Source organism: Pediculus humanus, genomic scaffold (assembly GCF_000006295.1).
Source record: "Pediculus humanus corporis 1103172107541 genomic scaffold, whole genome shotgun sequence".
NCBI classification, from domain to species: Eukaryota; Metazoa; Arthropoda; class Insecta; order Psocodea; family Pediculidae; genus Pediculus; species Pediculus humanus.
The window spans coordinates 308,088-320,627 of record NW_002987156.1 but is presented as its reverse complement, the minus strand read 5'-3'; the positions used below and the strand labels follow the sequence as shown (position 1 = coordinate 320,627).

Below are 12,540 nucleotides of genomic sequence, written 5' to 3'. Positions count from 1 at the left end.
TTTCGTTCTTTCTTACGCCCCCTCCACCCCTACACCCCCAACGCGCCAAACGACGTTTTTTATGATTAAAAAAAAGGCGGGAAATGATAATAAATCATAAATTCGATAGTATCGATGATTTATTTACATAAGAGTTTGAGTGTGCCGTACCTGAATTATAAGGTTAATAAGAGGTCAAAGGTTAAAATAAAAAGAATAATAGAATGCGATTCTTCCAGTATTCGACCCTTCGCTTTTTCACATTTGATATATGTTGTAGTTGTTGTTTTGTCTGTAAGCAAATGTTATTATTATTATTATTATTACTACACGTCAATGTTTGTGTTTGTCTCTCGCTTTTAATGTGATTTCATATCTCACAATCTCGATTCCTCCCTACATGTGTTGAAGGTTGCTGGAGATCGGCGAGATGAACTACGGTGGGAAAGGGAAGTCGAATGGAGGAAAAAAGGAATGCCAACCGGAAGTAGTAAAACTTCGAGTCCTCTTACAGAAAGAAGGCCACCACAAGAAGAATCAAGATACCCCCCTCAGACGTTGCCTTCAGGTGCGTGTGTGTGTGTGCGTCTGTAATTTTCATTAAAAGCAAGACAAATAAATAAAAAGTCGTTTTATTTAGTACAAGCGGAAGGAAACAGTGAAGACGACGAAGATGCTTCTATGCAGAAAGGAAATAGAAACAGAAGAAAATCAAGAATCGGGCGACAACATAGCTACGATGAAGAAATTAAAAATGCTGGTTCCAATCAATTTCCACCAAGCGAATCTGCTTTAGGTCTTCCTGCTGCTCTACCAAGACGTGCATCTGCATATGATGTGTACGCATTTCGTCAGGGTGAATCCGGGGGGCATCAAGGAACGAATCCGAACATTCCTCCAGGTGGAAGAAGAGCTTCATTTAGAGTTGTACCAAAACAAGAAGATCCCCTACGTAAATAAATAAATAATTTAACCGATGATCAAAATAAATAAAAGAAAATTTAAAACTCTTAAAATATTTTCAGCTTACGAACCTCAACCTGTTGTTCCCACTCCGGACAGTGTACCCGTATCAAGCCTCGCTATTGAAGATGACAGAAGAACACGAAGAAGAGGTTCACAATTGTAAGAAAACACGTCATCATCAATCATTTTAATAATTTATCCTTTCACGATACGAAAATTATTTACTTACAGGCCGGATATCAGTAACATAAGAGGTATTCATCAATCTGTACCTCCTAAAGGTCCACCAAGAGTTAATCCGGAAGCTATAATTAATGCGGAACCAATGAGAAGGCAGCCATCTTGTGACGGAGAAGCCATTAAAATTGTTATTGATGACGTCGATTCCGATGCGACTTTTGGTAAGGAAAAAAAAATTTTTTTTTTTTTTTTAAATCTTCTTTCTTAATATAATTAAAATGGCGTTTATTACTATAATTATTATTATTATTAAATATATATCGTGATACGATATTTCGAAAATATTTTTTAAAAAAAACGAAGACAATTAAAGACGTCGTGATAATAATAATAATTAATAAATGACAAAGTTTTGGATTATTATCCTTCCTTATTATTTAATAATTTTTCCGTTTTCAACCATTTTGAAACGTTTACTCTTTAACCTTTTCTCATAATAATAATAATAATAATAATAACAATCAAAAACTTTTGAGTTTTCATTTTCCCAAAAAAATTTAAAATTGTTTTATTGTTATTTTAAAAATTAGGTAATAATAAAAGAAAATTTTTCCGCCATTTTGATTTTAATAAAAAAAAAAAATTAAAACGTTCGACGTAATTAATTTTTCACCGCGTAAACGTAATAATGATGATAATGATAATGATAATTTTTTTTTTTATATATAATTACAGTTTCGAGGCCGGGATGTAGAAAGCGAGTCGTTTTAAGACGGGATCCAGGGGATAAAACACACAGGAGTAAGAAAGATTTTCTTTTTTATTAATTTTTTCCTTTTTTTTTTTTTGTTTAAGGTTTTTTTTTGCGAGAGAGAGAGAGAGAGAGAGAGAGAGGATGATGTTAAATCGATAAAATTTACCATCGCTACTGACATCTATATATATTATTTAAAAATTTATCATGTGCATTCACGCATATGCGTTTAAATATGCGTGAATTTGAATGATGAACGTGAATGAGAGAGGAAAAAAAAATAAAATTTAAAAAAAAATCAAATTAATAAATGACTACACGTCACATATATAAATAATGTTAATAATAGGTTTTCTAAAAATAAAAAAAAAAAGCTGAATTTAAAAAAAAAGGGGATTTTTTTGGAAATCCCGGGATACGGTTGGTTTAATCTGTATCCGAAGCACGTCGGTTAACGGCTCCAACAGCGAAAAGCTTCAGTCAAGGAAATTAGAATGATTGTTGCTCTCTGCTGGAACAAAAATTTTCCAGTTTGGAAATAAATAATTTAAATTAAAATTTTTCTTTTTAAAAATAGCAAGAGGTTTCGGAATGAGAGTCGTAGGTGGTAAAGCATCCATAGATGGAAGATTGTTTGCTTATATTGTATGGACGGTACCTGGAGGACCTGCAGAAAAAGCTGGACTCCAGCAAGGTGATAAGGTAATATTAACGTTTTTGTTCAGGGGGTAGGGGGGAATTTTTCACGGGAACAAATTAAAAAATTTTTATTTTTCTTTAATTAATAAAGATTTTAGAATGGTGTGGAGTATCACTCATCGATAGAAGTTTCGAAGAAGTTTGTTCAGTTATGGACCGTACAAGAGACGTTGCTGAACTTCTTGTAGAACACGCAAACGATTTGTAAGAATTTTTTTTTTTTTTTTTTTAAATTCATAACAAAAAAAAAATTGTTTCGATAATATTGACAAAACTTTTTTTTTTTTTGTTTATTTACATTTTTTTTTTTGTTTGTTCGGTTACTTCTCCAGTTAGAGATAAAAGTTTTTCTTTTTTCCTTTATCAATAAGCAAAAAAAAACTTATCAATTTCTTTTTTTTCTTTTAACTTTATAAAACTTTATTTGTTTGTTTGTTTTTTTAAAAAAATTTATTTAATAAAAAATTATGGAAAAATTTTTTTTTTTTGTCACAAGACTTTTTCACAAAAACTGGAAAATCTTCTCTCCCTTAAAAGAAAAAAAAGAAAACTAAACGATAATTATTTTTATTTAAAAATAAATTCTATTGGAAGAAAGAGAGAGAGAGTGAGAGAATGATAAAATTACCATAAATGAATAACAAAAAGTGTTTTTTGTTTGTTTGTTTGTTCGTTTTTTTTTAGGCGGATGTGCGATTTATTGGACAATCCAGGAGGGATTCAAATTCCTACCACAACAAGAAAAAGTTCAAATGCAGAACCAACAGGATTAACATTAGGTTATTTTATATATATATATATATTTTTGAAAAATTATTTATTTTAATACAAACAAACGACAAACGCAAACAAACAAAAAAAAAAAATTTATTTTCAGATTCGGATACGGATAAAGCTTCGACGTCACCAACCAGACGGAAGCTTCCAAAAACTCCGGTATAGAATATTTAAAAATAAAATTTATATTTATATTATTATTATTATTATTATTATTATTATTATTATTATTATTATTATTATTATTATTATTATCATTATCATTATTATTATTTTGTGTTCGAATTTAAAAATGAAAAAAAAAAAAAAAAATTGATTGTAGCTTTTAAAGCACGCTATTTATTAACAAAAACAAAAAAACCTTATTTATTTATTTATTTATTTTTTTAAAGTTAATAAATTTTTTTTCTTTTCTTTTATTACTATATAGGTATAGTTCGGAAAGCTATATTATAGTAAACTATAAATAAATTTAAAAAAAAAAAAAAAAGAGAAGAAAAAAAAATTGAAAAATTCGTTCGAAGCATTTCATACATAATTTATTTATTTAAAAATATTTTTTTAAAAAATTTATTATTATCATTATTATCATTATTATTACTATCGATTCGATAGATTTACGTTTGATTAATCAAAATAATAAAATTATTATTTTTTTATTTTTAATTACGTCATCATCAATAAGTCAATTTATTTAAAAATAAAAAAACAAAGAGTAAATAATTTTATTTATTTATTTATAAACGATTAATAAAATCCTGATGATTTTATTATTATTATTATTAATTTGTTAAAACGAATATTAAAAAAAAAAATTCGAATTTTCTGATTAGTCGATCGTTGAGTCGGTTAAAAAAATTTAAAAAAAAAATAAAATAAAATGAATGCATTTTCTCAAGTAATTTTTCATTGAATAAATAAAGAAGAGTTTCAAGACGATTTTGTAGAGAGGAAGAGAAGGTGGTGGTGAGAAGGGGAGGAGAGACGGCGGGGAGAAGGTGGGATGAGGGAAGGAAAGAAGGCGGGAAGAAGGAGGGAAGAAAAAAAGAAAACACGAAAGAGGAAGGAGAGAAATTTTTTTTTTTCTCAAATTTTTTTTCATATTTGATTTATATATATATATATTTTTTTTTTACAACGTTTTCACGACGTTCGTGTCAATAGAAAAAAAAAAAAAGAAAATTTATACATAAATTTTTTTTTACGATTCACGCGTTAAAAAAAAAAAAATTATTTATGAAAAGCTTCACTAATAAATAAATAAATAAATAAAAAGAAGAAATTTTAATTGTTATGTGTTTTGCTATCGTTTATTTATTTATTTAATTATTAATATTATTTATTTTTTTTGTTAATAATAATTTATTTATTTATTTATATTTATTTATTTTTATTAAATGTTAAAAAAAAAATTAAATAAATTAACAATAATAAAAAAACAATCAAAATCATTTTTAGGGTAATAAAAATAAAATTATAATAAAAAAAAAAACGCGACCAAAAATATTATTATTATTATTATTATTATTATTATTACGACTGTCCAATTAATAATTTTTATTAAGCCGTCGAATGATAATAATAATAAAACATTTTTTTGTAATTAATTCATGTATCAAACTTTAATAAATAAATAATAAAAAAAATCTTAATAAAAAAAATTATTTTAATCTGTACAAATAATAATAATAATAATAATAATAAAATGCTTTAATGTAAAATTTATATACGTATAAATTATAATAATAATAATAATGATAATAATAATAATAATATTTTATCATTATGTATTTTAGAATCGGAATGAAATCAATGATTCAATCACAATTTTTAATTGATTTTTTTTTTCTAAACGAAAAAAAAAAAATTAAAAATATATATAATATATATATATATATATTTATACTATATAATAATATAAATCGATGCAATCTGTTTATAAACGTTAAAATTCACGCGTAGATATTGACACGTTTTCGTTTTTTTTTAAATTTTTAAAATTTCGCGCGTAACTATATATCCGTCTATCTATCATATATACCCGTCTGCCTATCTATTTATACGTACTTACTTAAGCACATACAAACAAACAAACAAACAAAAATATATATATATATTTTCGATACGAATAAAAAATTATTTTCTGACTTTTTTACATTGAAAAAAAATTTTTTTTTTTTTATTAAAGGATTTGATTAACATGAAAATTTTCTTTTTTTCTTTTATATTTACATATCTTTAAATAGATTTTTATATTATATATCATATAAATATAAAAAAAAAAAAGAACTTGGGCTTTAAGCAGCATGATAATAATAATAAAATTTTTTTTACGACACACACACACACATATACGTGTGTTAATTACGATTATATGTAAATATTGTAAATAATTATAAATATAAATATGTATACACGCATAATTATTATTATTATTATTAATAATAATATATAAATAAGCAATAAATATATATTTCTTGATATTTTTATGACGTCACAAATTTTGTCTTAATACATATATATATATATGAATATTATTTTATAATAAAAGGAAAAATCTCAATAAGAAATTTACCTTTATTATTATTATTATTATTATTATTATTTACTACAAAATACTATTGTTAATGATATTAATTAATAAATTATTTAAACAGGGGGATGGGCAAAACGCTATTAAAAAAAGAAAATTATATTAAATATTATTATTATTATTATTAAACTAATAGATGATTAGATTGCGTATGTTATATTTATTATAATATTTGTAGGAGGCTTATTTTTAGTATACTTACTGAACTTTTAACTGTGATAAAAATAAATGACATATATATAATATAACTTTATTCGATAATCAAAAAAAAAAACAAATCTATCATTATTATTATTATTACTATTATTATTATCATTATCGTCGTCGTCGTGATATTAAAACCAAAAAAAAAAAAGAATTACACGCGAGTTTGTCTGCCTGTTGTCTCTGTTTGTTTTTATTTATTTATTTATTTATTAATATTAATTTTTTTTATATAACGCGTTTATATAAATAATGATGATGATAATGATGATGATGATAATGATAATAATTATGTAATTATTAATGTGTGAATTAATTAAGAAATCAAACAAAAAAAAGAATAGTGATGATCAAACGTTTACTCTATGTTTTCAACAATAAATGTTTATCACTTCAATCTCGTTATATATATATACATAAATATATATTTATAATATAATATTATATATTATAGTGTTGATAACTGTGCCAAAAAAAAAAAATAAACAAAAAAAATATGATAATAATAAATATTATTATATTATATTTTAGTTATCACAATTGGTTTTTTATAAATGATAATTTTATTTACGAATTTGCAACGGATCAACATTATTATTATTATCATTATTATTATCGATTTCACAAAATCAGTTATGGCATTTTTATTTTCATTTATCATTATTATTATTATTATCAGGACAATTAATTAATTAATTAATTATTAGGAAATTTAATTCGGGAAAGTAAATTTAAGTATATATTTTTATGTTGCAAATAAATATTTCGATAATTATTATTATTATTATTATTTTTCTTATATTGAGGAGTCGTTTAAAAAATAATTTATCTTTTTTCTCTCTCTCTCTCTGTCTTTCTCTCTTTGTTTTGAATATATATATGAAAGAGTCAAAAAAAAAAAGAAAATTTTAGAAAAAATAAGTTTTTTAACGGAGAGAGTTGGTTGCAACAACAACAATGACGGTCGTTAAAAGGGGAGGGAGGGGAGGGGGAAATTTGTTGTAGTGTGAAAAAAAAATTAATAATTAATTAATTATTTTGGGGCCCTTAAAAATTCACTACAACAATCTTCGTCAAATTGTGAATTAAATTTTTCATTTTTTAACTGGAATCATCTTCCGTCGTTAATTACAATCAATCGTCGAGGATATTTTAATAAAAAAGGTGATTTTTTATTAAGGTCATTCATTAATGCCAAAAGCTTAATATTTATCATTATTATTATTATTATTATTTTCATTGATTAAGATGCACTACAAAATTATTAAGTAATTACTATGCAACTGTACTTATTTCCTATCATCCTTATCAGTAATGCATTTTACTTCATAACTAATAAATAGTTTTTTTTGTTTTGTTTTAATAATCACTTAATCACGTGGTCATTTATTTTTGTGTAATAATAATAATTTTAAAAAAAACGTTATCAGTGTAATTGATAAGAAAAAAAAAAATTTGTAAAAAGAAAAATCGCTTTTAGCTACTACTGCATGCGCTTTTTTTATAACATTAAATAATTTTTTGTAGGAAAATGTTTTTTTTTTTTTTCGTGTCAGAAGATAACTTTTTTTTAATAAGTAGTAGTAAAAAAAATTATGTATTACGTACACGATAAAAAAAATAATAATAATAATTATTATTATTCGATCCTTTTCGAAGTAGTAAATTTTTTTTTTTTATTTCTGGCTTCCAACTCTCTCTCTCTTTCTAGTCTTTTTTAGTTAGTTACACGATTATATATCTATCTGCCGCCCACGTATAAATAGCTGATGTGGGTTTGGGTGCGAAAGCGGGTGGGGGCGTGCGTGTGCATGAATAATTAAAAAATTTAAAAGACACGTGAGAAATGATTTATTTTTTCAGGTGACACGTTTTTGAAAAAAAAATTCAACTCACATAAAAACGTGAATGAAAGAAGGAGAATAATAAGAATATTAACAAAGAGAGTGCTTAATCCCCGAAAGGAAAAAAAAAATTATAAAGAGAGAGAGAGTGTGAGTGAGAGAGAGAGAAAAGAAAATAATAAAAAAGTTCTCGAGAGGTTTTCAAGACCAAACATAATAAAAAACATTTTGTCGTTGAGATTTTATAATTTTTTTTTTTTTTTAAATAAGTTGTACTGATTGTAGTTATTTTTTTTGTAAATAATTTTTACGCGCACACACCCACACACGCACAAAATCCTATTATTATTATTATTATTATTATTATTATTATTATTATTATTAATTCGAATAAATTCTGCAACGCAACAAATGATTTTACCAAATGTAAATTTATGTAAATGTAAAAAAAAAAAAAAGAAAATTTTATTATTAATATTTTGTATACGTTTATTAATATTAATATTATTATTATTATTATTATTATTATTATTATTATCATCACTGTTATTATTATTATCATTATTATTATTAATGATAAAATAATTTTTTTAAAAAACCAAAAAATTAATCAAAATAAAACGAGATGTGTTGGAATTTGAAAAAAAAAAAAATTTTATATCAGTAGTTAATAATTTATTTATTTATTAACAAAAAAAACCGGAATAAATAAATAAATAATTATTTATTTATTAATTATCGAACGAGAGCGTTTATTTATTTATTTATTATTAATTGTAATAATTATTTGATTAAATAAATAAATAAACAAAAAAATAAAATAAAATTTACCCTAAATGTGATTTTGATTTTTTAAAATTTATTAATTGCATGTGCCTTATGTACTTATGTATTATTAAAAAAGCTTAATAATTATGTAAATAAATAAATTTAAATGTGTCGTAACCTTATATTTTTTATGTAGTCGTTGTCGATTTATTTATTTTACGTTTGTAACGGTTTTTGGTATTTTTTTTTTTTTTGGTTGGTATTGCAGGAACAAATAGCGAGAGAAAAACAGGTTACGGGAAGAGTTCAAATCCAGGTATTTTATAATGACGAAAGAAAAGAATTATCGGTAGCAGTTTTAGCAGCCGATGATTTAGCATGTCACGAAGATACCGGATATGGATCATTACCGGAAGCATATGCAAAACTAAGATTATTACCCGTGACGTAAGTTATAATAGTTGGGAGTTTGTAAAGAAAAATGACGTCGGTAAATTTATAAAAAAAAATTTTTTTCTTCCAGGTCTGATAAACATTGCGTTAAAACGGATGTTGCAGAACCAACTCAAAATCCCATGTGGAATGCAACGCTGGAATTTACTAACGTGCCTGGAGAAGATTTAATGGATAGAACAATAGAAGTAACACTTTGGGATTATTGCGCTGATAGAGAATCCATTTTTTTAGGTTTGTAACCTAAAAAAAAATTTTTTTTTTTTTTTCAAAGGTTTTACAACATGTTTTTTTTTTCTGTACAGGTGAATGCACTGTTGATTTACAAAAAGCATTTTTAGACGATCGACCCGTTTGGTACAGGCTCGAAGATCCAAAACAGCTTAGATTATGTGACAAATCACCATTTGTATCCCCTAGAGGATCCCTTGCAAATGAAATAGCATTGAGAAAAATGAAAAGAAATGAATTTGCACTTTCGAGATCTTTCTCAGGTAGCATAGGAGTTCGATATAACGATGCCTCCGAGATACAAATCAACTAATAAATTGTTCTTTTTGTTTGATAGATGATCGAGACAGCGATGGAAGCATGGAATTTAATTTTCTTCATCCAGATCATGCTTGGGCATCTGGAGGTTCCAGACGTGGTTCTTCACAATCCGAAGGTCATCTTGAACCGGAAGCCGTTTATCAACTCGGACAAGATTATTCGAGATCTTTACCTGGTTCTAGAAGAAGTTCTTTTCATTCTCAAAAAGATGAAATGAAAGGTGAGCCTTTTCTTTTTTCTCTTAAAAAACAACCTAATGTTGCGAGACCCTGAACAAACCTTTTTTGTTTTTTTTTTTTAGAAGATGAACCCCCCGTGCAAATTTACGTAAATAAAGGACGTAGACGAAGTTCGGTCGTACGTCAAGATCCCGAAGAAATATTAAGAAGTTTAAAATCTTGTAAAGGTGACATGTTGGGAAGACAAATGAGTCTTTCTGGAAACGAAAAAAGAATGTCCGTTTCTCAAAGGCGTAAGTTTATTATCATTATTATTATTATTAACAACGAAATTATTTAAATTAAAAATGGCGGATTGGAAATATTAATAATTTCAGGATTCGACGGAAACGGATGAAATTAATTCATTTGATTATTTTTTTTATTATTTATTATAAACTTGTGACGTCACAAAATATTACCCCCCCCTATAAAAACTTTTTTAAAAAAATATTCTACGGAGTAATAATAATAATAAAACGATGCAAGTCGCAGCTTTCAAACGATGTTCAGTAGAAATAATTTTGGATTTATAAAAGTTCAGAAACCCCCGATAAGTTTTTGTTTTTCTTACTATTATTATTATTATTATTAATGTTATTATTATTATTATTTTAAAAAACTTGACAAAAAGTAGATTTTAGATAATTATAATCGTTGTGTGAAACAAAATGGCGTAGTTTTGAAATGATAATAATAATATTTATAGCTAAAATTTTCTCCGAGGCGAATGAATGTTTTTATGTTTAGTACGTTTTTTACATTTTTATTATTATTATTATTACTATTATTATTATTATTATTATTAATGGTTGAGAGAGTAGGAGGTGATTAAACGTTATAGATTCGATATTTCTCCCGGAAAACGTCATCAATAATTTAATAAAAGTTTTACCACCGTCACGATAATTCTTATCGTCGTTACACTAAACATATATTATCATTATTATTATTTTAAAATTTTTGCTTGTTTGCGTTTTTTCGTTTTTCTTCAATCATTTTCGAATTTATTTCCGGTACATTAACATACAACAAACAACATATTTAAACTCGATTTAAGTTTTTTTTTTTTTGTTTGTTTTTGTTTGTTTCTCTCTCGCATTTTTTCTTTTCTTTTCTTTTTTTTTTGCTAACAAATTTTTTTTTTCTGTTTTTTATTTTTTTTCCACTTCGCGTGTGTTCCTTCGTAACTTTCAACAAACATTCGATTCACATTCAGTGGATAAAAAGTACTTAAAAGTAGAGAACACAACTTAACACAAAAATAACAAATGGTAAGATATATTGTATAAATTAATTTTTTGTTTGTTATGTTTTTCTGCATTATTTTTTATGTTGTTTTTATAAAATTGACCGATTTATATAAGAAAAACCTTCAATAAAGTGGTCATTGCAGAAAAACACAAATAAAAAATGTGCAAAATGTCCACATTGGGTACCGACGATAACAAACATAAACCTAAAACAAACGAAATAAAAATGGAAAATTTTTTTGCTGTTGTTTTTTTTAAATGTTTTGTTTTTTTTTTTTTTTTTGTATTAGATGTGGTCGTCATCGTGATGGTTACAATAGTCTTGTGTGTCATCAATGGTTTCATTTGTTTCCTTAATTTTTTTTTTTTTATTTAGCTGTAGAGTCCGTACAGTCAACTCCAAACAAACACCCCGAAATCGCTTTTTGTTTGTTAATTTTTTTGTTATAGAACGAGTGAAACAAACGGGAAAAAAAACAATCAATCGATTTAAACGAATTTATTGTTATTATTTATTAACCGTTTAGGAATGTATAATCACAAGAAAAAAAAATTTTTTTTAGGGGCCAGTTGCCTACCTACGACCACTCGTAAAGAATCGGTCATACCATATCCAGAACCGACCATTTGCAGCAGCAGCAGCCCCGAAGACGACGATGACGACGATGACGACGACGAAAAAAAAACAAGGTGAGTTTTTTTTGTTGTTGTTGATATTTTATCATTCTTATCAATAAAACTCCTGTTTGTTCGTTTAGCGGTTTGATAAAATTAGGACCTGGACAAATAGGTCCAAAAGGTTATCAAAGAATGCTCACACGTGGAGAAGTTAAACTCGGCTTATTAATGACAAAAGGACAATTAGAAGTTGAAGTTACTTCTGCTCGTAATATATTAGGAAGTACAAAAGATACCCCTCCAGGTAGTATGACGTTAAAAAGAATGGAATTAATATTATTATTAGGCGATAACTTTCTCTCTCTCTCTCTCTCCAATAGATACATACATAAAAACATATTTGAAAGATAATGATAAAACATTGCAAAAGAGAAAAACAAAAGTTGTTTCGCACAACATAAATCCGATGTATCGTCAAACGTTAAAATATTCCGCCTGTGATGTTTTCGGACGGACTCTTATGGTCATGTTGTGGGAACGTCAAAAAGGTTTCGATCACAATCAGGGTTTGGGTGTTGCCGAATTAGCTTTGGACAAATTACAATTAACGCAATTAACCGTCGGATGGTATCCTTTGTTTCCAATAAAAAAAATTGATTCCGACAGTTATAATTCTCCATGA

At 25.7% G+C, this 12,540-nt stretch overlaps 3 protein-coding genes across 3 annotated transcripts in view; all 3 read left to right on the top strand.

Moving 5' to 3' along the window:
• Window positions 1-3,520, top strand: part of Phum_PHUM191370 (uncharacterized protein) — a gene marked incomplete at both ends in the record, with an annotated part of 6,648 nt that extends 3,128 nt beyond the window's left edge. The window contains 9 exons of the mRNA XM_002425271.1: window positions 391-547; window positions 620-931; window positions 1,005-1,104; window positions 1,177-1,346; window positions 1,861-1,926; window positions 2,457-2,581; window positions 2,670-2,782; window positions 3,263-3,357; window positions 3,456-3,520. Coding sequence (XP_002425316.1) covers window positions 391-547; window positions 620-931; window positions 1,005-1,104; window positions 1,177-1,346; window positions 1,861-1,926; window positions 2,457-2,581; window positions 2,670-2,782; window positions 3,263-3,357; window positions 3,456-3,520 — 1,203 coding nt within the window. The remainder of the gene's footprint in view (window positions 1-390; window positions 548-619; window positions 932-1,004; window positions 1,105-1,176; window positions 1,347-1,860; window positions 1,927-2,456; window positions 2,582-2,669; window positions 2,783-3,262; window positions 3,358-3,455) is intronic.
• A 4,401-nt stretch (window positions 3,521-7,921) lies between these two features.
• Window positions 7,922-10,288, top strand: Phum_PHUM191360 (uncharacterized protein; the record flags this gene model as incomplete). The annotated part of the gene is made up of 6 exons (XM_002425270.1): window positions 7,922-7,933; window positions 9,033-9,211; window positions 9,288-9,451; window positions 9,523-9,711; window positions 9,786-9,989; window positions 10,071-10,288. The coding sequence occupies 6 exons, from the start codon at window positions 7,922-7,924 to the stop codon at window positions 10,286-10,288; spliced, it is 966 nt and encodes a 321-aa protein (XP_002425315.1).
• Window positions 10,289-12,050: 1,762 nt separating this feature from the next.
• Window positions 12,051-12,540, top strand: Phum_PHUM191350 (synaptotagmin-7, putative; the record flags this gene model as incomplete). The annotated part of the gene is made up of 2 exons (XM_002425269.1): window positions 12,051-12,162; window positions 12,239-12,540. The coding sequence occupies 2 exons, from the start codon at window positions 12,051-12,053 to the stop codon at window positions 12,538-12,540; spliced, it is 414 nt and encodes a 137-aa protein (XP_002425314.1).